General features: G+C 40.7%; 1 protein-coding gene across 4 annotated transcripts in view; it reads right to left on the reverse strand.

Moving 5' to 3' along the window:
* CDH17 (cadherin 17) overlaps positions 1 to 26899 on the reverse strand; it is a 102728-nt gene that overhangs the window by 49698 nt on the left and 26131 nt on the right. The window contains exons 1-3 of one of the 4 annotated variants that reach the window (XM_017648911.3): positions 19382 to 19521; positions 9144 to 9214; positions 4098 to 4196 (exon numbers count right to left, since the gene is read on the reverse strand). In XM_017648911.3, the coding sequence (XP_017504400.2) occupies positions 4098 to 4196; positions 9144 to 9188 (144 nt within the window). In that variant the 5' untranslated portion in view covers positions 9189 to 9214; positions 19382 to 19521. Of the gene's footprint in view, positions 1 to 4097; positions 4197 to 9143; positions 9215 to 17811; positions 17831 to 18460; positions 18692 to 19381; positions 19522 to 26899 lie in introns of those variants that run through there. The other 3 variants (XM_036995507.2, XM_073229836.1, XM_017648912.3) reach the window with 3 other exon arrangements.

Below are 26899 nucleotides of genomic sequence, written 5' to 3' on the forward strand. Positions count from 1 at the left end.
TAAGAACATGAGGAGATATCATTAGTCATTAGGGAAATTCAAACCCAAACCACAAAGAAATACCACTTCACCCCCATTAGGATAGCTCTAATTAAAAACACAGAAAATAACAAGGGTTGGCAAGGATGTGGAGAAACTGGAACTATTATACAGTGCTGGTGGGGACATAAAATGTTTCAGCTGCTATGGAGTATAGTTTTATAGCTCCTCAAAAAGTTAAGCATTGCATTAATTATGATCCAGCAATTCTATTCCTAGGTATATATCCAAGAGAACTGAAAATATGTCCTAACAAAAAGTTGTGCATAAATGTCCGTAATAGCATTATTCATAATTGCCATAAACGTCCATTAATTGATAAGTAGATATTCAAAATGTGGTACAGCCACACAATGGAATATTATTTAGCCACAAAAAGGAATAAAGCAGTAATACAGGCTACAGTGTAGATGAACCTTAAAAACATTACGCTAAATTAAGGAAATCACATACAAAAGGCCACATGGTGTATAATACGTTTATATGAAATGTCTGCATAGGGAAATCTATAGAGACTGAAAGTAGATTAGCATTGAAAGTAGGGCCAAGGAGGAAAGGAGAATGGGGAGTGACTGCTACTAGGTACAGGGTTTCTCTGAGGGTGATGGAACTGCTCTGGAATTAGACGGTGGTGATGGTTGCACATTTTTGTGATATATTAAAAACCACTGAATTGCACATTTTTAAAGTGTAGATTTTATTGTATATGAGCTATAATTCAATTCAAAGAAAAGAGGAAAAAATGACCTCTCTTAGATTTGTACCATACTCTCTCTTATGATGTAGAAGCCCTGAGCTAGGGCTAAATTGAAAATCCTCAATGAAAGAAATTTGCTGCTGTTTAATTTTGGGGTTTTTTTTTTTTTAGGGTATGTTCATAACCTGAGGATCGATCTCAGGGAGCAAGGAGTTTGCTTTGTGCCTCCCTAACTCCAAGCAATAATGCTTCAAGCAGCACTAGTTGAGGTGCTCCTCCCCATCCTGTAATAAAGAGCTCAACATCTTACTCGGGTTGGTTTTGCTGCCTCATCTTCATGTACAAAGATGGAGAGAGCATGGTAAGTTCAACCAGAAGTTAGGAGACCTGTTTTCTAGTCTCAGCTCTGCAGTAACTTATTTAAGACTCAGTTTCCCTATCTGTAAAACAAGCGTTAGTACCAAAAGTCTCTTAAGAGCTTTTCCAGAGTAAACATTCTGAGATTCCAGGAAGGAAATCCCCAACATTTCCTACTCCTCCTTCCAACACAAACACACCCATAAACAAACATACAGACATGACAATTGAGCTATCATTTCCTACCCAAAAGAGATAAGCTTTGTAGTGTGGCTAATGGAAAAAGAACAGAAACAGAAGTGGAGCAACCCGAAGAATGATTTTTACTGGCTGGGATCCTCAGAGACTGTGGAACGATCCTATCAAGCAGTTCCTGGGTCTGTGATGTTTCTAAGTAGGAGATTGCCTCTGTATAGAGTCCTGATTGCGTTCAGTGGAATACGGACCTGTGCTCACAGACCACCTACTCTATTTTGCTCCTGAGTCTCCTCAGAGGTCACAGAAGTAACTGCAGACTCTCTAGCCCACAAATGTGTTTTGTTTAGCTTATATGATGACTTTTTAAAACCTAATCAATATTCTCAAGTCATGAAAGCTCATAAAATTATAAACATTTCTGACTTTTTAAAAAAATCATAAAATCTAGTAACACTGTACCCAAATTTTAACTTGTGAAAATTTTCTGCACTCTGTCCAGCACTGAACAGAGCCTGTTGGCGGCTGATGTCCCCGGTTTGCCCCAGCCTTCACTACCCCTTCGTGTCCATATGCCAAAGCCCACTATCAGGAGCCTTGTCATTTCACGTGTGTATTGTTGAGATTTTTTCCTACATTTGTTTTTTGCTACAGATGGGCTTTTATGTTATACTCCAACACTGGCTTAGCACCCATAGGAGGAAAACTCCCCAGTCCATATCTCCAGACAACCACTCCCGGACATCTCCACCTACCTACTCCACAGATAATCTTAAACTCAAGAAGCCTGAAATTTATGCACTAATTTTTCCATAAACCTCTTTTCTCTCTCTCTTTCTCCCTCTCTCTCTCTCTCTCTCTCTCTCTCTCTCTCTCTGTGTCTCTCTCTCTCTGACACCACTAACCACCCACAGTCAAGCAAGCCAGAGATCTTTCAGCTCCTGCCCTCATTCAGTAACTATTTCCAGCAGGTATGACTTCCTCTGTCTCCCACCCTAAACCACTGGCCATCTTCCACTTTCTTTCTAAATGCACACCGCCATGCTTTTTTCCCATGCTGTGCTCAGGGCCTGCTTTTGGTTTGGGAGCATCTGTTCAGCTTTAAATATTCAGTTTAGGGGTCAATGACACCTTTCTTTTCACCCACTACCATCCCCACTTAAAGTCAATCACCCTTTCTTCACCTGCTCCTTGTCCCCTCTGCATCCCTCCAGCCTCCAGCCAGACCCTGCATGAGCCTGCCTACTTGTTAACTTCCTTCTTCCGCCCTCCGAGCCCACTGGGAGCAGGGATGGGTCTTCTCATATCCCCAGTACACAGCAGAGCACCTGTACACAGTAGGTACTTGACTCATAGTTAATAAAAGAAAATGAATGTGGGCTTAGCACCCATAGGAGGAAGTTCTTAGCCCACAAAGTTCTTACACACTTGTAAAATACACAAATGAAAGGAATAAAAAATGTAAGAGAGAACCTACAAGGAAGTGTTCCCTGGCTAGGCACTGGAAGGAAGTAAATGGGATAATTTCTTATATGAGCCCTTGCCACAGACTCCTAACCTGCATCCTCTCTCCCCCACCTCCAGTGTATAGCCAGTGACCTTTCCTGAATGGAAACTAGATTCAGGCCCATTGCTTAGGGAGAAAACCCAAGAGCCTTAGGATTCAGGGCCCTTCCTATCTCTGCAGCCTCCTCTCCCACCTTTTCCTCCAGAGTGTCTGCTGCCCAGCCACACCGGCCTTCTGCCAGTCCTCGTGCACACCCCGCCCTCTCCCAGCACAGCACAGGTGCCTTTGCTGGAAGGCTCTTCTCTCCCTTCCTCACCAAGTGAATTCCTATCAGCCTCTGGCTCTCAAAGTATTTGCTACTCCCTCAGCTGACTTCCCTGTCTGGAGAGGTCAAGACCTCTGTAACACCCCACACGGCAGGGAGGATGGAACTACATGTGCACTCTGCCAGTTCATACTCTGGGGCCCCTTGGCACTCACTGGTACCAAATAAGAGACAGGGAGATAAGGCAGCTTTCAGTCTCTCTTTGGTGGATGGGAATGTCTGACAAAACAAATGCTCAGCAGTTAATGGAAGGCATCCCTCTTAGAGTGGTGGTTTAACAACCCCAGGGCATGCAGTGAGGCTCACGGGCACCCCCGGAGGTTCATTAAAGCAACCTCAACCATTCCAGGGTCAAGTGGGCTTTTCCTGGGGCGTTTCTGGTAAAGGCAGCACCACATTTTTCTCCCCCTCTATTACATTTCCATGGTTATTTCACCGCCCTCTTAGAGCTGATGTCTTTCAGCCCCACCCGCACACTTCCCCTCAGTCTGACACCTTTCTCAGTCATCTAAGTAAATAGGATGACCGCCTCCCAGACAGCCTTGACCCGCTCATGGGCAAGGGCCCAGGGAATGGGCTCAGAGGGGTAGCAAGGAAAAGCAGGCCCTTCCAGCACTTCTCCAGAGACCCTTGTCTTCACGTGCTGCAAGAGGCAAGCTCACTGAGCACACAGATGGCCAGATGATCATCCCACTCCAGAGACCCGTTCCCTTCCTGCCCTGGGGCAGAAGCAGAGCCCACCCGGTGGATGGGAGCAGCCACCCCAGACACAGCTAAGGAAGTACAAGTGAGGATGTACAAGACCTTCCAATACTGAGGTAACCATGTCTTTGTTTAACTTAGCTTCTGAAATCATTCTTGATAATGAGATCTGCCACGCCTCTATTTCATTTCCTGTCATACATCAGATAAAGGAGTAAAAGTCCACTGGGAGAGCCAGTGAGATCCCTATGAGAATGATCAAGAGCAGCTAGTACCTGGAATATGATTTGACTCGATTCTTGGCCTTCAAAAATAGAAAATGTCATGGGCTTCAGGGGTCCACTAAACCTCCCTTCTTGGCCATATCCAGTTGTCTGTCAAAAAAAAACAAAAACAGAAAATTAGCAGCACCATCTATTATGAATGTACATATGTCACTTGCTGATTTTATTATGGCTTCCAGAACTGTAATATATATAACTTAAGAGTCTAACCTGGCTCAAATCAATGTGAAATTTAACCAAAACAGGCAGCAAGGGGTCTAATATATGTTGTGGCTCTACTGTGTCAAGACAGCTTGCAAAACCTTTCATGGCTTTTCACATTTAACCGTTCTAGCAATCACCACATGGGAAGAATATTAACACTCCCATGTTACAAATGAGGCTCAAAGAGGTAGCCACTTGCCTGGAGTAAAATCTGTAAGAGGTTGACACAGCACACACACAGGGATCTAACTGAACAAAAGCCCATGATCTTCCCACAATGCCACTCTGCCTTCTAAATTCTACATGGTTTTACACCAGCTTCTTGAAATCTCCACAACGCTCCTATTTCTTTATAAGGGAATTCATGGCAGCTTCCCAAAACTTTAGAGTTCACAGTCACCTCAAGGACAATTGAATTTATAAGGGGAAAAAATATTCAGTACAATACTTGCTTGGCACATAGTTACATGTAAATTTTAGTCAAATTTGAACTGTAACTTTAAGGAGAGCTTAATATTTTACTATTTGACTAGCAATCTATACTCATGTAGAAAAAAATAAAAACATGAAATATTTACTTCAAGAAGCAGCCCTACAGTGTTTCTAAAATCCAGGATCCTACACTTGGTAGGTAGGCAGCCTCAGAGGACACCCACATCTAGGCTGGAATAGAAGTGGCAGCTGGGACAGCAAGAAGAGCTTGCATTTGGTAATTTGGATGTGCTGAGCTCTGTCCTAAGCACAGTTAGTCCAGACAACAACTATATGGGGTAAATTATTAAAGGTTAGCTCTGTTTTACAAGTGATGGGAATGAGACACAGAGGTGAAGCATGGCAATTTCCCCAGGTAGTGGCAGGAAGCAGGATTCAAACCTGCAACTCCACAGCCAGTCCTCTTGCCCACTACACCCCACTCCCCACCAGGGAGAGGAAAATCAACCAAGAGAACCTGGAGGGAAAACAGGCAGCTTCATGGATGTTTAGGAGGGTATGACACCCACCGTTCCCAGCCCAGAGGATGGGAGCACTCAGCCGCAGCATCTTCCATCCCTGTCTCCCACCTCGACTGCACCTCTAAAGGGAAACATGAGGCAGAGCAGAGCAGGTGGCATGCAGGAGGGTGAGCAGCCCTAAGCCCATACCAGAGGGGCACCCTCTGGAAGGAGGGAGTTAGAATCCATACCCAGTAGTGGTCCCCCTGCTTCCTGAGTCTCCTACTTGTGGTAGAAATCAGGGGTGAGATGGTTCAAATCAGAAGTATGATATGGTTTTGGAGCTGGACAGATAAAACCAAAAAAAATAAGAAGTGGAGGGAAGAGAATTGATTTTCTACTTCTTTAGGAAGAACAGGAACACTCTTGCCATAGAAATATTGAGAATAACCCAAAAACAGTGATAGAGAAAGGTCATATGCTGTTTCCCTCAAGTCATTAAATCTTGATTAAATTGAAACATGTTGTCTGGCAATAAATAAATAAATAAATAAATAAATAAATAAATAAATAAAGAATGAATGAATGAATGAATGAATGAATGAATGAATGAAATAATAACAAGCGAAAACACAGAGGGTTTTGGAATCTGGTCTCCTCTCCCTCAGAGTTGTGGCAGGCCCTTGTATAGTGGTAACCAGCTATCACCAACATCTCCCCCTTGGGAAGCCAAGTGGTCTCTTTCCCAGACTCCCTTGCAGCTAGGAGGGTGGCCAAATGACCAAGTTCTGGTTCATGAAACAAAAGTTGAAGTCTGCTGGGGGCTTTCTGGTCAAGTTTTCCAGTGGAAAAGGACCGAGGTGACTGGCATTGCTTTCCCCTTCCCAGTCATTCTTGCTCTAGCAACAGACCTTGCATCTATAGCCAAGGCAGCCACCATGAAATCATGACGGGACAAATCAGCTCAAAGGGTAGCAGAGCAAAGAGAAAGCACCCAAGTCTCTGAAGATACCACAGACAAGCTAATCCTGCCCTGGGCTTCCCACTTCAGACTCCTTGCTATCCCAGGAAAATAAACCCATTTACTGCAGACACTCTAAAGTTGAATTTGTATTGCTTGTAGCTAGAAGCATTCTTAACTGACACAATAATTTTACAGATTTCTAGCTCATCAATTCCTTTCAAGGTTTTTCTTCCTCTGGGGGCTCTTCCTCCCAGTCCTTCCCTACACCTTCTCTGGCTCCATTAGCTCCTCTAGAAGGTGGCCAAAGAACTAGGTGCAGGTGTCCAGGTTGGTTGGACAAGATGAGAGCAGAGCTTTCTGTGCAGCTTCTGCCAAACAGCCAAGGAGATTCGTCAACTTTCTGCTCACATCAGCAAGTGCATGAGCAACATCTTTCAGTGCATGAGCAACAGCATGCAGAGAAAAACTACATTAGTCAGGCAAACGTCACAAACAAGCCCATGTTCTTCCTACATGGGCAGCTGGCTCACCCATCAGGAAAGAAGGTGCTGTCTCTGTTGCAAGGTTCGAAGTTAGGTTCTTATATCAGGGTGACAGGTCTTCCTGACCATTGGCAGCAGAGCTATTTGGGCCATAAAGATTGCAAAATGCATGTGCACCTTCTGAGTCAGCAAGCTATGCCACTGGAACTGAAAGAATGGTGCAATGGAAACTTGTGAAAAGATGAGAGAGTTCATGCAGGAGCTGGAGGAGTAACAGCTACCATCTTGCAGAAAGAGAAGAAAGGAAGGGAAGGGAATGGAACCTGTGTTTTTAAGGGTTCCCTGTGTGGTGGTGATGAGAATAGATCCTCCACATACATGATTTCTTCTGTTCCTCAACAAATTCAGGGAAATATCCCCAGAGAACTTCCACAGCAGAGACACAGATAACTGGCGCTGCAGTGGGATGAGCCAGCTTCATTGGTACACCAAGCCCCAATTCTGAAGCATGTTTCTACCCTGTCTTCCAGGCCAACAAAAGGTGTGTGCAGTTCCCAGATCTGCCTGTCTCGAAGTCGCCCTCGGTGTCCTTTCCAGCAAGAGTTCTCTGCATTGATTATATGGTATTTATGCCAAACTCTTCTTCCTTCAGGAAGCAGCATAGTCTCCAGCAAAACTCTGAAATAGCTGGCTTCTCCCTGACTTCCCTTCCCCGCTCCTCAGGACCCCTTCCCAACCCCCGGGGCTGCTCACTTCCTCTCTCTTCAGCACCCTTGCATTATATTCATGAGGCGTTTCTAACAACCATCTTATAAAAACTAGTTCTAAGAAGAGGAGAGCCACTCGCAGTGTGGAATAAACAACTGGCAATCAATTAAAATTGCTACCTCTCCTGAATAAAGCCTTATGCTGAAGGAAAGAAGCTCCAACTAAACTTCTAGTCCTTGAGGAGAGAGAGGGTTTGGGAGTAGGAGTGGAGACAGGAGAGAGAAGTAGCTCCTTCTCAATGCCCCTGAAATCCCACCACACAGTAACACCATCCCTCCTTCACCCAGAGCCAGACGTGTGGGGGGCTGTCACCTGGGAAAGGCTTTTGCTGCCAGCAGTGGATTGGGCAGCATTTCTCACTCCAGGCAGAAAGCCCACCATGTGAGAGTAGAGAAATCCCATCGGTGAGAGAGCAGGGGAAGCCCACTGGTGTGGGCTCTCAGACCAGATGAGCCCGCCTATATCAAATTATCATGATAGAATCTTCTTTCTCTCTTAGATCTCATTGTTTTGTAATGTAAGTCCATAATTACTTATTTAATTTCTACCCTGTTCCGGACACTGTGTTTTTTGCTGAGGCTGCAAAGATGATTAAAGCGTAGTCCTCTTCATGGAGGTCAAAGTCCATATACGAGTAGACACTGAATATTTAAAATAATAATAGCTAATATTTATCCAGTGTTTAGATTGTGCCAGTCACTGATCCAAGGGCTTTATAAATGCATTATCTCATTTAACTGCCACACATTCCATAAGGCAAGTACTCTTAATTAAACCCATTTCACAAAGCAGAAAAGGGAGCTTCAGAGCTTGCGTAACTTGCCCAAGTTCCTATCACTGGTAAGTGGCAGGGCCAAGTGTGAACCTACATCTGACTTCACCACCACCCTGTGATAATATATAGACAGAAAAGGACACTTGAGAGGGCAGGAAGAGGGGCAAAGGCAAGCGGAGATACTGAACCCAGACCCTGGGTAGTCCTAGTGACAAGCTCTGAGCCCTCCCGTCTGTGACTATGCACACGGTTCATTAAGTTTGAACTGCATCTTCCCGCCAGGAGGAAGACTCCATAGTTACAAGATTGGCTCTATTTCACTCTATAAATATTTTGAACTATGTAAATCTGTCTCTTCCAGTTCTATCCAGTCCAACCTCTAGAAGCCTATCAGTCAACAGGATGAGCTCAACAAGTGGCTAAAGACAAATTTGACCAAAAACCTCCAAACCACGTATGGGAAGAAAAGTACAGAGCAGAAAAGGGTTGAAAATAGAGAAAAATGCTTTTCTTAATGCTTCAGTGGTAATTTTTCATGGTCAAACTAAGAAAAAAGAAAAAGTTAAGATTAAGGGACATAGACTAATACATGTATCACTATACTTTTCTTTCCAGATTCCCTGAGTTATGTGTGAATGTCTAAACCTGAGTGGCTAGATTCACTTTGACCTCGCCCATTAAGTAGTATTGGCTTTTAAGAGCTGAGGAGAAAGTGCCTCCCTGGTTGAAGGACAGATGTATGACTTGTAGCCATTGCATCAAAAATATCACACTGGGGAAAACTACGTCCTTTGTATGCAACTACTTAATTTTGATAGACTTTTTGATAACCATCCATTGTTTTCCTGGTATGGGGTAAAAGGATGGAGGACACATTCTAGTAAATAAATAAAGAACATCCTCTTCTCTTACCAAATAAAGTATAAGGACACATAAGCAGTGCAGCTGGGTTTGCATCACTGTCGTTTTCTTTATTCAAACTCCTGTGAATAACCAGAGATAAAAGTGATTAGTTACCAGTCTGTTAAAACCATGTCTTTCTAGGCAGAAAGGCTCACTGGCCAGTCATAAACCTGGTGGAATGGGACCCTAAAGGCCAGGCTCCTCTCTGTGGGACGGTCCAGTCTTCCAGAAGCTTCGTGGTACCTCATTCATAGCAATACACAGTCGACATCCCCAAACAGGCTCATGGTAATTCTGTTTCTTTAACTGCTTCATTTTATTATAATCTTCTTCATTTAAGGGCCTTAAATGGAGGGCTTATTGTATAATTTTCACTCCTATTACATGGATGGGAAAGATATGTTTTGACAAATGTCAGGATAAACAGATACTACAATTTTCATGGTTCTGACTCAAAGCGGCAAATATATGAGATTCTTCAAGGAGAAGGAACCCAAGAATATTCACGATCTTCCAATCAAAGATCTCCCAGCTGCCACTTTGGTCTTCTGAACATTGTTGTTAACTATGCAAAACACCTGTGGGACAAACATCCTTCTTATTCCAAAAGCAACCAAATAAGAATCGAAACTCTGCCCTAATCTCTTCTGTTCTGTGTCATTTTTCCTTTCTTCCTTGCGGCTTCACATTCCTCAGAAATTATAACTTTTGCCCTCACACGTGTTGTGACCAGCTGATTTTAAGATCTGAGATAAATTTTCCATATGGCCTGTACATATATTGATATAATAATTACAACAGGGCTGTTGCCTATCATAATATTGGACTGCTAAAACAAAATGAAAAATGACGAATACCTTCATTTCACTAAAATTTCCATCACTTTATTATCTTAGGGATTATGAATGATCTTGGTTTAGTTCATCTTTTTCTTTATTTCCTTAAGTTTTTCTACATTGAACTTATATCACTAATATAATCAGCATGGGAAAAGGTTATTAAAATCCTAACCACTCTAAAAATTTAGACCCTGACATTTTTTAATTCCTTACATTTGGATCTTACACTTGAAGTTTAAGAAGGTTGAAGTATTATCACATTTTATCTAACTCATTTTTTAATTTTTAATTTTAATTTTATTTTTATTTTTAGCAAAATGACCATTCTTGTTTCATGTATGAAAAAGCTGAAGTTCAAAGTTAAGCAATTTGCCTGAAGGTACATAGCTAGGAAGTGACACTGCCATGCTTCCAACCAGATCTGTCAGATTCCAAAGTCCAAAAGCCCTTTCAGCTCTTCCACTATGACCTGTATAGTGGGATAGCTGCAGAGACATAGGTTCAGGCGTAGATAGAGATGTAGATGCAGCTACATCTCTATAGACATATATCTATAGTATCTCATAGAGATGTAGATGTAGCTATACGAACAATGTGCTTACTGCTTTTACATGCTATACAAATTAATTGTCCCCAGGTTCTATAGCTATTTTAAGGAAGATCTGAGACTAAAACTCTTCAGGGCAGTTAGATTCATAAATTCTATGATGGTTAGAAATTAGCTTTTGCAACAGAATTAAATTGGTGAATCCAAACATTATTTTAGAATTGGCTCCTTATCTTAAACACAAACAAGACATTTTTCTGCTGCTTATGAAGCTTGGAAATATAAAGAAAAAAATAACAGCCCCAAGTTCTAAGATACTGAAATATGAACTACAGATGAATGGATGAATGAATGATTAGTTTGAAGTCTAACTCATTTTTTCATTTTTAATTTTAATTTTACTTTTATTTTTAGTTTTAATTTTTAATTTTTAATTTTACTTTTATTATTATTATTTGCAAAATGACCATGATCCACTATCCCCCATATATGCTTCAGAGAAGTAAAAATATAGACAATAATGACACATGTGGGGATCTTTCCCCTCAAGCTCCTCAGCACTCAGGATCTTTCAAAGGCTGGTCCTAACTCTTACAGCCTTATCTCCCACTCCCTCCCACGCCCAGCAACAGTGCTCCACAGAATGGACTTTGCACCCGAGCCTTCCTGTCTGCCTGCTTGGGCACCTGGTGTTTTCCCCACCCAGCACAAGGTCCAGCCTGGAGCAAATGGACAATTGATTCAGATGATCCATCCTCACCTCTCCTTCTATGTGTCATATCTTGCTACCTAAACCTAACTAATTCATTTATTTTAGAAGCATTGAATTATTCTAAAACACTTCTATCAGGTGCCAGATACTGTGCTAAGAACTGGGATACAAAATAAGGGGTACAACAGAGTCTGCCTTTATAAGAGCTAGAACCACAATCCTACTTCCTCCATGAAATTTTCCCTGATTTCCAGTCTGTAAGCCTTCCTCTCAAAGCCTCTCCAGAATGTACTTTATTTTTTATCATTTATTTACAAGTCTGTGTTATTGTCTTTACTAGAAAACAAAATCCTGAAAGGCAGAGGCCTTATTTAAAAATTGGGTTCTTTTTTAACTTCTCAGGGCTCTTCATACTACACCTTGCATATATTAGGTCCTCATCGAATGTTTGTTAAATTCTAAAACATTTGTGATTGTCTTACACTGATACCCTATGAACTTGTTCAATCTGTAAGTTTTCTGAATAAACATAAATGCTAAATTAATTTGAGATTTAAAGATTTATTTCAATGCAAAGTAATATTTTTATTGTTGATGAAATGAGTTGTTTCTCTTTTAAATACACTAACAGATTTCTGCTCAATAAATACATTAAGAATTGGTTGAAATGCATCATCTCTCTTTGAACTGATTTTTTTTAGCACTTTTAATATTACAAAACACACATAAATTGAATGTAAGGAAGGCAAATAAAAATAAAATAAATGCTTAATTTAGTGAGATGCTGGGACAGGCCACCATCTGGGGTGTACTGGAATCTAAAAAGTTAAAGTAGCAATGCATGTATCCTCTATTTCGTTGTTTACATTTAGTCTCATCCTTCACAGAAGGATTTCCAGAGGAAAATAGAAGTAATTGCTTTCCACTCCCATGCCTGGGGTTCTATGATTTATTTGCAGACAAATCTACTCCATGACGCAGTTCCTAGCACGGCCCCCAGACTGGACTGGTTGGTTTGGATCCTGACTCTTCGGCTGACTTGTATCTGCTCGTGTAAAGCCTGGATCATAGTAGTATCTGCCTTACAGTGTTTGTCAAAAATGCATTCTGCCACTTACGTTTGTTTAGTCGGAATTTTAAACACTGGCTTACATGACGTCAGCTTTCATGATTCCCAGCTTCTAGTGGCCCTAATAACGAGGATACTCAAGAAGCAGGCCCCACAGACGCATCCTCAAGCCAAAGAAGTGGCAAGGCAAAGCCTTGGTCTGAGTGATTCAAGGTGCACTACACTGCTGCTAGGCGTATGCCGGAAGACAACTTCAGCCTCTCAAACAAGTGTTGCCTATATTTCCCTTTGCATGGACACAATTCCACTTATGAATCTCACATCCTGGATCATAATATTGCTGAAGGGAAACCACAGTTTATACTAGAAATTGCCTAAAACCACCAAGCTATACACACTTGATATATTTCCTCACAAACACTATATGGTAAAGGATTGGAGTAGATTTCTAGGTAACTCAGTGACATTTTATCTAAACTACCTGAAATACTTGATCCAACCATCTGCTTGGAATTTTTACTATTTGTTGGGGTTTCCCTCAGGTACAAAGACTAAATTCAAACAGTTTCTATAGCAGCTATCTGAGAGACCAAGCACATCCTTAGCAACACAGGTCAAAGGTTTGGGGGGGGGAAGGGAGTTTTGAAAAGCCACCACCACTTGCTTTAACCATGGACCACTTACAAATATGCAATCCAGGCTGCTGGCCTTGCTGCTTAGGCCTGATGACTCACTTCACCACAGCCCACAAAATACAAATCCCTCCACATCCTGAATCTACCTTCAGCCAGGATAACAATACAAAGGCAGCTAACATTTACCGAAAAGAATTTGCCATACACATCCGAAGACTTCTATATGAATTATTTTACTGATTTCTCATAAGAACCCATTAAGACTATTAAAATTTACCTCTTAAAGATCAAAAATCAAAAGGTGAAGGTCAAAGTTAAGAGACTTGCCCAAGATCACATGGCCTGGCTGATTCTCCACTTACACACTGATCATATATTATTCTCCCCCTGAAAGCACAAATACCATCACAACAAGACAGCTCGTATCACTAAACCTGTTACATATCTTTCCAAAAGTTCAAACAAGTATTTTTTTTTAAGCCATTGCTTCTTTTCCTTTTCAGATGCCGGCATGACTCCACAAGCTCAGAGGAACAGCAGTCCACAGCTCTTTCTGTGCAGTCCTGCCTCTCCTCGTTTCCCCTTTGCCTTCACCTCAGCAGTCTCCCAGGTTTTAATCGAGCCTCTTGTTAAGGGTTGAATTGTGTCCTCCTCCAAATTCATATATTGGAGTCCTAACTCCCACGTACCTCAGAATGCAGTCTTATTTAGAAATAGGGTCTTTACAGAGCTAATGAAGTTAAAGCGAAGTCATTGGTGGAGGTGGTGGAGCCTACTCCATAATAACTGGTATGCTTATAAAAAGGGGAAAATTTGGACACATAAACACACACAGAGAGAGAAGCTAATATGAAGAGCAGAGGGGGAAGTTGGCCACCTACAAGTCAAGGGGAGAGCCCGAGAAAGGTCCTCATTGCCCTCAGAAGACCCAGCCCTGCTGACATCTTGATTTTGGACTTCCAGCCTCCAGAACTGTGAGACAATAAATGTCTCTTGTTTAAGCCACTCTGTCTGTGGCACCTTGCTTTGGCAGTCCTAGCAAACTAATACACCAAGGATCTGTGGCTTTGACTGAGAAAAGTGATGCCATTCTGGGACAGAAGTGGCCTCAAATGGGGCTTTTTTCAGTCATTATACATATGGTGCCCACAGCATCCCAGGGGGGTCCACTCGAAGTTTTATTGATTCTCCTGCTGGGCTTAAATGCCTCCAAGAGGCATTTTTAAACACTTTGTCATTTCCCCACTTATCTGAGTAAGGCCATGGAATTTCTATGTCCCAAACCTCCAAGAAACTCAACACACAAACATTTATTTTTTTTCCCTTTCCCAAAACTAAGTGATAGGCAAACCTTAAATAGAGTCAGTCATCTCTCATCCTTTTTGTTTAAAACAAAAAAAGCACTAAGGGCTCTGAATTAAAATAATTCACCCTGCTCTAAGGTTGAATCATGCATTTCCAAAGAACAAAGATGGTGCAGAAGGAGAGGATTATACAATTTGTTTTCAAATATCACACGTTATGTGGGTGGGAAAGGATGTGACTGGAATTCATAACACCACTAGAACCAAACAGGGACAAATATCCTGTGTGCCATTTATTTCCCCTCTGCATTGTATATTGCTAAGAGCAATATAAATTATAAAGCAAGGCCAGATATGAATAAAGATCAGATTAAAAGCTCGCCCACACCATTGTTCACCCAGTAACATTCAAATCAATCATGCCCATATTTTGGTCTCATTCACAAATCTCTGGCACCAATTACATCACTCGGAGTTTAGAAAAATCACAGGAGGAACTGACCAATTTGTACTCTTGACAAATTAGAAGCCCAATTAAAGTGCCCATTAATAAACTAGAAATAAACAGGCAGGCATAAAATCAGAGGTGCCGGCTCATCCTTCAGACTGATTAGGATGAAGGAAAGGAGAGATGGATGGCCCCACACACCTACACACACAAACATAAGCGCTTTGTTCTCTTACTAATCTCTGCAGTGTTGATATGCCAGTCTTGCAGTACACGAATCTGGATTTACACGTATGCAAAACTGGGGGTGATTAATTGTTTTATCAGTAGGTTCACGGCTAGGTAAATAGGTTCATGGGAGAATAGATGGCTTCCCTAGAGGACTGAAAAGGTTTTAAATTTATATGATTGATCTAAATATAAATTAGCTGAATGATTATTCATATTAGAGAAAATAATAATGAGTTCAATGGAGTATTTTGAGAAGTGTGCTTATGCTTATTCCTGCCTGGCTTTCATCCCACCCAACCCTCCCCCAGAGTAAGCAAGGGCAGGGGCCACAGGCCTGAGGAGCCCTCTGCTCAGGTCGCACAGGGTGCCCCAGCACCGAGTGGAATGGTGGTCAAAGGAGGTCCAAGGGAAAGGAGGCTCCCACATGGACACAGATGGCTCTTCTGCCCCGGTGCTTCCCTGATAAGCTCAGCAGGTTGGTAGTAAGGACATCAGTGTCGAACTCTGAGGTGTGCAGGTTTACCTCAGAATCCCTAAAGGGGATGTGGAGGAAGTACTTTCTTTCCTCCAAGTGTACCAGAACATCACAAGAGTCTTCCCTGGCCTAAAGAGGAGGAGAGGAATCATTATTTCTCATAAAAGCTACCTTAAAGATTTTTGACAAAGTGTTACTTTGTATCTTACACAACAGTCTTTGCATATTATAAAGTATGTAGATGAACATTTGTCAAGAGAATAAAATTACACATTCTGGCCTTAGAAATACACTTATAAGGCAAGTGTGGCTTAGATCCCATCCCACAGACTTTAGACACTGAGATTCAAAGAAAAAAAAAAAACCACGTGTTGTAATACTAGCTAAGGTGACCCTGAGGCAAGGATTCGAGTGACAAAAACGTGCAGTCATGCTCAAGTACGGCAAGTTTACTTTCTGATTCTGGTAATTAAATCATAATTGGTAGCTGGGATGGTCAAGGGAGTAAGGAAAAAATGAATTTAATTTTTTCTTAATAAAGAATACCGTGCCACTGTGAAATCTCACTCGTGAATTAGTTTCTCATAATTGAAACTTTTAAGAATTAGTATTTTGCAAGCATTTACTAAGTTAAGCATTTTGAACGTCTTATGCCATTTAAATATCACAACAGCCCTATAAAGCAGGTCCTGCTATCATCCTACAATGAAGGAAACTAAGCTCAGAGACGTTGAGGAAGCGATGTCAATCTGACTGCAGAGACCAAGCACAGAACCCACAGAACCCTCCATCTGAAGACGTGTTCATCTTTAGTTCAAACATTCTTTAAGAGCACAAATCCACCATGTTGATTTCTTTTTGTCTCTTACTCAAGAATATAAGTTCTAATGTTTTAAAATAATTACAATATGGTAATAAATTATTGATGCAGAATATCATGGGTAAGAGAATTCAATGTCAGTCTCAGAATATTTTAAGAGAAACTAAGTTTTCTTTGTGCCATATACATGATAACCAAGTATAGTTTAGTCTGTTATAATCTGCTTAAGTGAAAAATCAACTTCTTTTTAAAACCTCACCCACTGGGTGAATGTCTACTTTTATTAAGTTAACATTTCTTGTACCTAAGTAAACATTCCTATTTGTCCTCACAGGTAACAAGTAGGTAGTTAGATACTCCCCCGACAAACTTCAGCACCTCTTTCCTTTGTTTAATCAATGAGTAAGTAGGCTATAAAAAAACCAGGCCCATTCTAAATCGGACACCGGGGATTCCTGAATGACTGCGATTTTATGCCAACAATTAAATCCGTGTATTTCTATCTGTGTAAACTAACACCCATAAAAGCAATTACTTGCGGGCCTTTGGAGAAAAGAACCTAATGATGCTCAGCCTGCCTCCTCAGAGTCATCTCTCCTGACATGGAAAGAGGGTGGGGGCACACTCCCCTTCCAGAGATCCTTTGACAATGGAACAGGAAGCTGAGTTGCTGTCAGGATATATTGTACCTTTTGTAAAAGACAGGAGGAGGTACTATTTTTCACCTTGAGCAGTGATGATTTCTTTCCAGAGATCACCTCAGCACACACCCACACCTCACCAGAAGACTTATATATGAAATCTCAGAGAGGCTTGTAAACACCTCTTATTAAAAAACAAAAACAAAGGAAAGCTCCTTGTTTTACCACTTTCTTACATTACTGGATCCTTCTTCCTTAGCACAGAATCTGCTGCTCTCTTGCACAGTGAAAGAAGTAATTGTTGAAGCATTACTGTTGTTTTTTTTTCCTAGAGAATGAAGCAACTTTTCTAGTAGACCCAGGTCACCTACTCGAACTTCAACGTGGAAAGAAGCTAACATTCATTGAACTCTACTACAAGCCAAGCCGCATAAGTCAGTTCTTTACATGCTTATCTAATACACTCTCACAACTACTTGGTTAGGCAAATGTCTCCATTTTATAGAAGAGAAAAGCAAGGTTCGGGGAGTTGAAGCAATCTTCACAGTGCTGGTAAATGATGAAACAGACCTAACCCGTCCGCCCAACCCTGAAGATCATGAATCATATGCCCTGTAATCCACGATAAACCTTCACTCAGTAAAAGATTCATTTTACTTCCTGAATGTCAAATCCATTTTATGTCTTATCATTTAAACATGTTTTGTCTTTCAAATGATTCCTTACTTGTTATCTAAGTTTTCAAAGAAAAATTGGAATAAGAAAATATCAGGCAATGCATTGCCCTTCCAGTCTTCTGCTTGGCATCCCCATCACAGTGGGCACCTGTCCCCAGAAAGTAACCCGTAATAAAGAAAAAACCAAGACAAAGCCAAGACTGGACCGTTGAAGACAAAATAAGCTGTTCATGACTTGCCATCTCAAAACAATTGCTTGTCAGCAGACTGTACACCCACCAGTGAGGCCGAAGGAAGCAGGAGAAGCGGCCAGGCACGCACCCTGAGGCTCTGGTTCCCTCTGTAAGGAAAGGTCTGTCTCTGCTTTCAGTTCTTCGGCCAATGCTTTCAGGAAAGGGCTTCTTTCTCCTATGCATTTCCTCTCCCTCACTGTATCCCAGACAGTCCTAAGGACCCCAAACTGAGTATCATTCTCTTAAGAAATGAATAGAATACTCAGTTTCTGAAAACTACATCTGAGAGAGAACACTTTGTGAGAATGAGATTTCAACTCTGATTTTTAGAATACAAGAATCCCAGAACATCTTAAGGCTAGTTACTTTCATATTTTAACCACAAGGATGGACATAACACTCATTTAAACATCCAAAAATTCAATCTTTCCTTTAATTCCACTACCAAGCTTAATTTAACCAAAGCCATGTCATTAAATGAATTTATAAAATACAGACTAATGAAAGGAACCTGCACAAGAAATTATGCTCCATAAGCAAAACTCGTCACACCAGGAATAAACTTCCCTCACCAGCAGTGCTACATAGCACCCCTCAAGGAACAAATTCATTCAGCATCTTCTTAAGTACCCACCATCTACTTTGTCATTCTTGAAGAACTATGTTATCAACATGTTAAGACTTGAAACTCTTACCTTTCTGTAAATAAATAACAAATTGGTTGTAAAAAGTTGTTTTCTTCCAGTCTGCAGTTGAGACTCTTGCTGGGACTTGAGTATCTCCCAGGAGGACACTCTCTCTGCACAGCTCTGCTTTCCCAGCCTCTCTCTTCACCTTCAGTCAAACATTAACCATCTCCAGTTTTATTGATTTATGGAGGCCAGATGTCATAAAAATTATTATTACATTCACTCCAGGAAAGAAATGGGTTTGTACCAAAGGGGATTAATTCACACCTAATACATCTCAAAACAGGTTTCTGAATTTTTGAATGCAGATAAGTAAATTAGAAGACCAGAAGTTAAAGTGAAAAAACTTAGTGTCTTCAACTATTTCTAGAGTACGATATGAGCTCCATGACATCAAAGACAGTTTCCTTCATATTTTGCATGCCCAACCCCACAACATTTAGCACCATGTATGCACAGAAGACTCAGTTGATAAACATTTGTGTAGGTTGTATTTCAAACAGAGTGCAGGGCACCATGTAGGAGCAACAATGCGGTTCATTGACAAACCAGCCACAGACACAGGAAATGACTCAGAAGGCACAACCAAAGGCACAAATCTGGCTATGCCTGCTTCTGAAATTCAAGGATCCTGTTCAAAGTATGCATGAAACAACCAGCAGCAGCCTCCCCCAAAACACAAACCAAGTTCTTTTTTTCCCACAATCCTGAGAATGGATTTACCTAAGAGCAAGTTACCTTTTTCACTCAAAATGGGGTTTCCCACTAACCAATACAAGTGAATGCCCCCAGATTTCTTAAGTCAAGGCCTCTTTTAGACTGATTTCTGATTCCCACCCCTCAGTCACTCTAGGAATCCACACTGAAGATGAGAGGCAGTGTCATTTTTGAGTCAAATGTGTCACACTTTACCCTGTGTCTGCTCACCTTCCAATATTCCTTTCTGGGCTTCTTCTGGGCTGTTTTCCATTTGTCTCTAGGTGTGTGGCTAGCACAGTGAAAGCACCTGAGCACAGCACACTAGACAGTGGCTTCCTCTTCCCACATCTCTCAAGAAGCCTTCACGATTGCACTAAGATTCATTTACTTTAGGGATCCTGAAAGTAAAACCATCTAGTCACATGCCAGTGGTTAGCATACCTGGTGGACCAGGAGGTCCAGGAAGGATCCTTCTTCCTCTGTCTCACAACCAACATAATCATGTTTAGGGAAATGAGGTCAGTGAGGCTAAACAATTCTTAACACCTCTCCTAACTCAAATTCTTAACACCTCTGCCCTCCCATTTCCTGAATAAATTGAACTTGTTCTACAAAGCCAAATAGCTTCCACTTGTATGTTTCACTTCCTGGAATCAATGACAAGAATCTCATGACATTGTTCTGAAAGGAATTTGCTTCTTCTTTGGCAACGTTTTAGTAATGTATGTAAAAAAGTATTTGAGGGGGGGGGGGATTACAATGAGCATGTATAGTGGCGGGGGCACGGGGAGGGCCATACAACACAGAGAAGACAAGTACTGATTTTACAGCATCTTACTACACTGACGAACAGTGACTATGAAGGGGTATGTGGGGGGGACTTGGTGAAGCGGGGAGCCTAGTAAACATAATGTTCTTCATGTAATTGTAGATTAAAGATACCAAAAAAAAGTATTTAGAAATCTTTAAAAGTTTTTTTTTTAAGATAGTATGCACATATCACTTTTGGTTGTTATTGTTTGACAGAAATATTATACAACTATGTTCCTGGCATATTGACATATCAGTTTAAAAAAGTTTTCTCATTTAATCTTTACAACATGTTTGTGAAGTATATTCCACCTTATAGCTAAAAAACAAAAGCACAAAGATGTTTTACCTCTTGCCCAAATCACACAGCCTGGGATTACAGAATCCGTACTCCAACCTTGGTCTTTCTGACTCAAAACCTAAATCATTCATAAGTATAGAATCTGCTGGATTATTTTCCTTCTGGCTTCATGTGAGTGATAAAAATCCCATAGAAAGAAATCTCTCTGTATAAGGCCATTCCCAATGGGAGATAACCAAACTGGTAAATTGGGTTTCACTGTGCATTTTATGCTACTTCTAGCCTGTAAACTTCCAAGTCAAAATCAAACTGCTTCAACTCTAAAACAGCTAAAGTCACCTGTCAGAGAATGATAAAGGCTTTTCCTGTGCTCTCTAGGATAACGGGTACATGTGGTTCTGAGTGCTGTTTCATCATTTATATATTAATTATACATTTATAATTTATACAGTAATTCCAGATTAAATCCAAAGATTAAGAGCATGCATGTCTGTCTGCCCTGTGTTTCAGAGTGAACATCACTGCATTTTAGGAATACATTTTCTTGCAAAAATTTGACATTGCTAGCTCAATAGTTTAATACTGACTCAGGAATAATAGAAATAATAAGGAAATTTAATTGATATAGATTACTGATTCTTTTCATGGGAGCAAAGGAGGTATAAATAATTTATATGATGAAAACAAATGGAACAGTTGAAAAGATCTGGGCAAATACTTCTGACTGACAGCTTCATGGTGTTGAAAACATTTTAGCACTTTTGTCTATAATAATGTTTTAACCATTTTTCCAACATTAGCCATAGAATATATGTAAGTAATATTTAATTTATGAATAATTTATATAGACCCCCATACAAAATCTTTATAGAAATTTGGAATTATTCTTAAAATTCAAGATATGTTACATTTCTAGTATTTTTTTAACTCAGTAAATGAAATCTATGAATATTGTTTTTCCATTGTTCATGCACTTCTATTTTAACAGGTACTTCATTATGTTTTACATATTTGCATATCTTGCTCTGTTAACTTAAAGATGGGAGAAACATACTCCATCAGCACTCAGAAAATGCTTTTTAGAGCTGAGCTTTTTTCATTTATTTAATTAAATAATTCTGAGTAGTCAGGATTACATCCAGGCTCAAACAAGGCTGACAGGAGCCCAGACAAGTGAATGATTTTTGCACCCCCTCAAGCCAATGTTTTACATCTTTTGTTCCATGTTTATTTAGTAGAATTAACCAAAGCTAATTTTCTGCTAGTGGACATTTTAGGCAGAAGCAGAATTTTCCCTAAGTCCTTTCACTGGCCAGGACAGTTCCATTTTCTGATAAATTTAAGCAATATAGCTCCCACTTTCATGTAGCTCTTAGACTTGTCTCTGTGCTTGAATTTGGGTTTTTGTGTTATTGTTGTTTTGGGGGAGGAGAGTTTAGACAATTTTCCAAACCAGGAGTTATTAAATGATTTAAGACTTAGATAACAAAATAAATAACTAATTCCAAGTAAGAAACACTGAATTACATACACAATGCTGCTGCAAAATCTTAGCTGACAGCAACCTGTGTTCATTCTAAAAAATATTCAGAAAAGATAGTTTGAAGCTTAATAAAAGTTTGGGGTTTTTTTCCCCACTATTGATTTTCACAAAAGTGGACCCAGTTGGCAGTTATTTATTCCAGGCAAATTTTAACTCCACCCACAGATGGCTGCTCCAGGCAACTGCTCAACAGGTAAAGTCCTTAATCTGGTTCTAGTTACCCATGTCATGAAACTGCTGGAGAATCTATGAATGAAATGGTAAGTGAATATCCACATCACCAGCCATACACTGGACAAATGCCTTCTAGAGCTTTCTAAACCTGACAGTTTATTAAAACTGGACCTTACACCATGAGATTCTGGTTCAGTAGGTCTGGGAGCCATCCCAGGAATTAACATTTTTACAGCAGTCTGGATTTCCAATGCAGGAGATTACATGAACCCTTCTGTGAGAAACACAAGCTTAGGGATTCTACGCTTTATCTGCCAGTAAATGTTCTTAAGGAAGGCCTGTACCTGAGATTAAATTTCTTCCTCCATTTCCCCAGGATCTGGCTCACACAATGACACAGTTGGTTTGATGATGTACATGCAGACTGGATCTGGCAGACATACACATCGTCATCTTCCCACAGTCTACTAAACTTTTTATTTGACCTCATATTTTCTTTGAATTCCAAGAAACTACAATCATCTTGTTGGTTCATCTCTGTCTCTGTCTCTGTCCCTCATAGCAGATTTCATCAACATGAATCTCTGCTCACATCCAGCTCATTGCTCCGACCATTGCCTCTGGCTCCCGCCTCCTATCCCACTGAAACCGCACTAAGGGGACCAACAACCTCCTTTGGTAATCAGAGACACGCTCCAGTCTGCACCTTACCAGCCCTCTCACAACCTCTGACACTATTGATAGCTTTCCCTAAACCGCCCCTCACTCTTGGTTTCCTCGCCAGTACTCACTCTCTCCTGGCTTTCCTTCTGCCTCTCGAGCCAGTCCCGTGCACTCCCAGTTGTGAGCTCATCAGACTCCTTGGGTCAAGCCCAGGTTATCTTGCCTTGTCACTCTAGGAATTTGGATCTACTCCCTTCTACATGTCAAAGTCTTTCTCCAGCCCAGATCTCACCCTTGCTCTAGGCTTCAGTCTTTTATATCCAACCATCTATTGCTACAGCTCCATCTACATGTCCCGGATGCACAACAAACTCAACATATACAAAATTGACCTCACTGTTTTAATTCCTCCCAAATGATCCTCCTGGGACACCATCCTTTCAGGCTAACCCTGGCAGTCAAGGCTTACCAGACAGTATGCTGAAATTGATTAGTAATTCCTGTCGAGGATTCAAATAGGCTGGTAATGGGTATGCCTGGAACTCTCCAACAATGCCTAAGAGGACCCTGTGATGTGGACAGTAGGGACCCAGTAAATATCAGGTTCCCTTCTCTGTTTGTGGGTCTCTCACTAAAACACCAAAATGTTGAGATTACCTCTGAAATTTTTTGTCATTAAAAAGTATTTGCTGGGAACAAACAGTTTTTTTCAACAAATGATGATGAAACTAAATATCCATAAGCAAAAGAATAAAGTTGAACTCCTACATCATACCATTCAGAAAAATTAACTCAAAATGGATCAAAGACCTAAATATAAGAACTAAAACTATAAAACTCTTCGACGAAAACAGTGGTAAATCTTCATGACCTTGCACTTGGGAGTGGTTTCTTAGATAAGACACCAAAAGCACAAGCAAAAATAGAAAAAAAAAATTAGATTTCATCAAAATTAAGGATTTTTGTGCCTTAAAAAACACTATTAATAAAATAAAAGGAATCCATAGCATGGGAGAAAACACTGCAAGTCACATATCTGAGAAGGGAATTTTATCTAGAATATATAAAACCTCTTACAATTCAATAATAAAAACAAACCCAACCAAAAATGGACAAAAGATCTGAATAGACATCTTTTTAAAGAAAGTATACAAATAGCCAACAAGCCCCATGGAGAAAGGCTCAACATCACTGAGCAAAAGCAAAATGCAAATCAAAACCATAATAAGATACTACTTCACACCCATTATGGTGATTATATTAAAAACAGATAATAACAAGTATTGGAGAGGATGTAAAGCTATCAGAACCTTCATACACTTCTGGTGGGAATCTAAAATGATATAGCCACTTTGGAAAATAATCTGGGAAGTCTCTAAAGACTTAAAGATAGAATTACTATTTGACCAGGCAGTTTCACTCCTAAGTATATATCCAAGAGAAATGAAAACATATGTCCATCCAAAATTTGTACATGAATGTTCATGGCAGCATTTCTCATCATAGCCAAGTAGGATCAAGCCAAATGTACATCAATTGCTAACTGGATAAGTAAAAGGTGGTTCATCCATACAACAGAATATTATTCAGCCATAAAAAGACACATGCTACAACATGGATAAACATTAAATTCCATTATACTAAGGAAAAGAAGCAAGACAAAAAATGCCAAGTAGTGTATAATCCTACCCATATGAAATGCCCGGAATAGTCAAGTTCATTGAGACAGAAAGACTACTGGTTACCTGGGGTCAGGGAGGGGGCGATGGGGTTGATGGGTTACAGCTAGAGTATATGAGATTTCTTTTTGTGGTTTTGAAAGTGTTCTAAAATTTATTGCACTGATGGTTGTGCAACTCTGAACATACTAAAAACTAATGAATTCTGTATGTTAAATGGCTGAACTGTATGCCATATACATTTTATTTCAATAAAGCTGTTACCAAGAAAAAGAAGACGTTTTCCCTGAAATCCCACCTTATACAAATTTTCAAGACATAGGCTACACCATTTTCAGTACCTCAGTCCAATCACTGGAATCGATCATTTGTGTTCTACTATCATAGATGTTTTGGGGTATTTTTTAATCATTTTATTTTCATTTGAATATATCTCCTTTACTTAATTTACTTATTATTTGGTCTCCGCTTTTATGTTTTACTTTTTTTAATGTGGTGACTAAGAACACTTCAAAACTTGAATATTATTTTTGACCTGAGCACAGAAGGAAAGAGAAAATGACACTGTGACCACACGCCCTTCAGTCTTTCTCCTGTGGTTTCAGCTCAGGCAGTTCAACATAAGATAAACCCTTTCACCTCACTAACTGCCGAAAAGGGAACACTATTTTCTTTCTATGTGACTAACCCTAGAAATTCGCGAGACAAAGAGAACATTTTCCTCCCTTTGGTCTTCCGACTCAAGATAACATTAAGCCTAGTCTCAGTAATACCCCAGGAGAATTTCTGGAAACGCCCTATTATCTAAAGCCTGGAATTTTCCAGTTTGCTATATGAAAAAACACAGGAACTGAAATCTCACATCTGCCATCCAATTAATTCCACAGCCTGAGCCAGTCCTCAGGAGCAGTCCGCAGAGCAGAGGGAGGAGGAAGGAAGGAAGGTCTACTGGGGAGAGATTCTCCCGGCTTATCAATGAGCGCCCAGGCAACGCCCATACCCCTTACAGCAAAGCCTGGAGGAGGCGCCGCAGGGCACCCTGCGAGGGCTGCAGTCCCACCCACCTGCGTTAACTGGCCCTGCGTTAAACTCACAGAGGCTGGTCTCTAAAGGGACTTTTTTTTTTTTTTACTTCCAGACCTTCTCAATTCCACTTCCTAAGCACGAGAAACAAAAAGATTTGCCTAAAACCAGGATTGTATCCAGGTAGATTTTTAAGACATACGGCCATACCTTCTCTAAATTACCACTTTATACCAAAGAAAACCAGGGACGGTTAACACACGGCTTGACTAAAAGTCAGCCAAAACCCACTACTTTTCTTTATCCCCCGAAAGAATCATCTGAATATAAGTAATAAATATTTAGTACAGGGTTCTCAATGCTGGCTACACAGAATCATGGGGATTCCGATTTGATGGGTCTTTGGTGAAACTCAGCAGCAACTGTTTCTAAACTTCTCCTTGATGCCAATGTAACAGCTGAGTTTGAGAACCACCAGATAGATCTCAAGGAACTTTTCTAACTTCTCTCTCCATAATCTCTCATTTAATCGCTATACCAACTCTGTGAAATACTTATTACTTTACAAATAAGGGACAAAGAAGGTAAAGATAGATTCCCTTGAGTGTGAAACCAGGTATGAATAAAAGAAAAATTCAAACAGATTAAAAGCTTCCCTCAGGTGAGCTCCAGTAGTAGCCCACTGAACCCATCTTGGGTGACTCTCTACTTGCCCGCAAGAACAGAAATCAGACAGGGGCAGTTTGAGTCCACTGAGGAGATTGATCAGTTCACAGATCCACAGCCAGAATACCAGTACTCCTACTGCAATAATATTCCCACCCCGTGTCCCTCCCACTTCACCTGTTCTGTGAACTACTTCACTGGGAATCCTGCTACAATCGAGAAATCTGCCCAGCTATCATTTCCATTAACTAATAACACCAACCACTTTATCCCATAGTACATTTTCTAACCAAATCTCCTTTCCAGCTGTTACCCTCCTAGATTTCCCCCTGACCTCCTGTCATGGAGCAATAGCATCACCTGGCTGACTCCTACTCAACCACTGTCTCTCAGGGGGTCTGGAGAAAAGTCACCTCCCACAGCTAATAAGGAAGTGGTTAGCTTTATCATAGCTCAGCTCAGACAAGCTAGGACTAACAACCAGTATTGTTCAAGGACTCATTTGTAATGCTAGGTGCACCCTGACCTCAGGAGTAACTGAATTACCCCTGACTCAGCGTGCTGGCTGTAACGTACCATCCTCCAGGTGACTGACCATTCTCTCCATCGCTGGAGTGTCGCGTATCGCCTAATACAACACTGACTTGCTGACCTTTGTTCTGAAATTGGTCTGTGGGGACCTTGGACATTGAATGTTAATTTTCTTCCATCTTTGGAACACAGGGTCCTTCAGTTCTTTTCTTTTTGGTCATAAATCAAAGGAATGTAGGGAGAATAACCAGGGAAGCAGTCCCAAGGTTCTCAGTGTCAGTAACACATTTCCTGAGCCTGAGACAGGCAATGGGAACTTATTTCTCCCCATCTTTCTTCAGCTCCCTAATAAATTA

This window comes from Manis javanica, chromosome 2 (genome assembly GCF_040802235.1).
Source record: "Manis javanica isolate MJ-LG chromosome 2, MJ_LKY, whole genome shotgun sequence".
Taxonomy (NCBI): domain Eukaryota; kingdom Metazoa; phylum Chordata; class Mammalia; order Pholidota; family Manidae; genus Manis; species Manis javanica.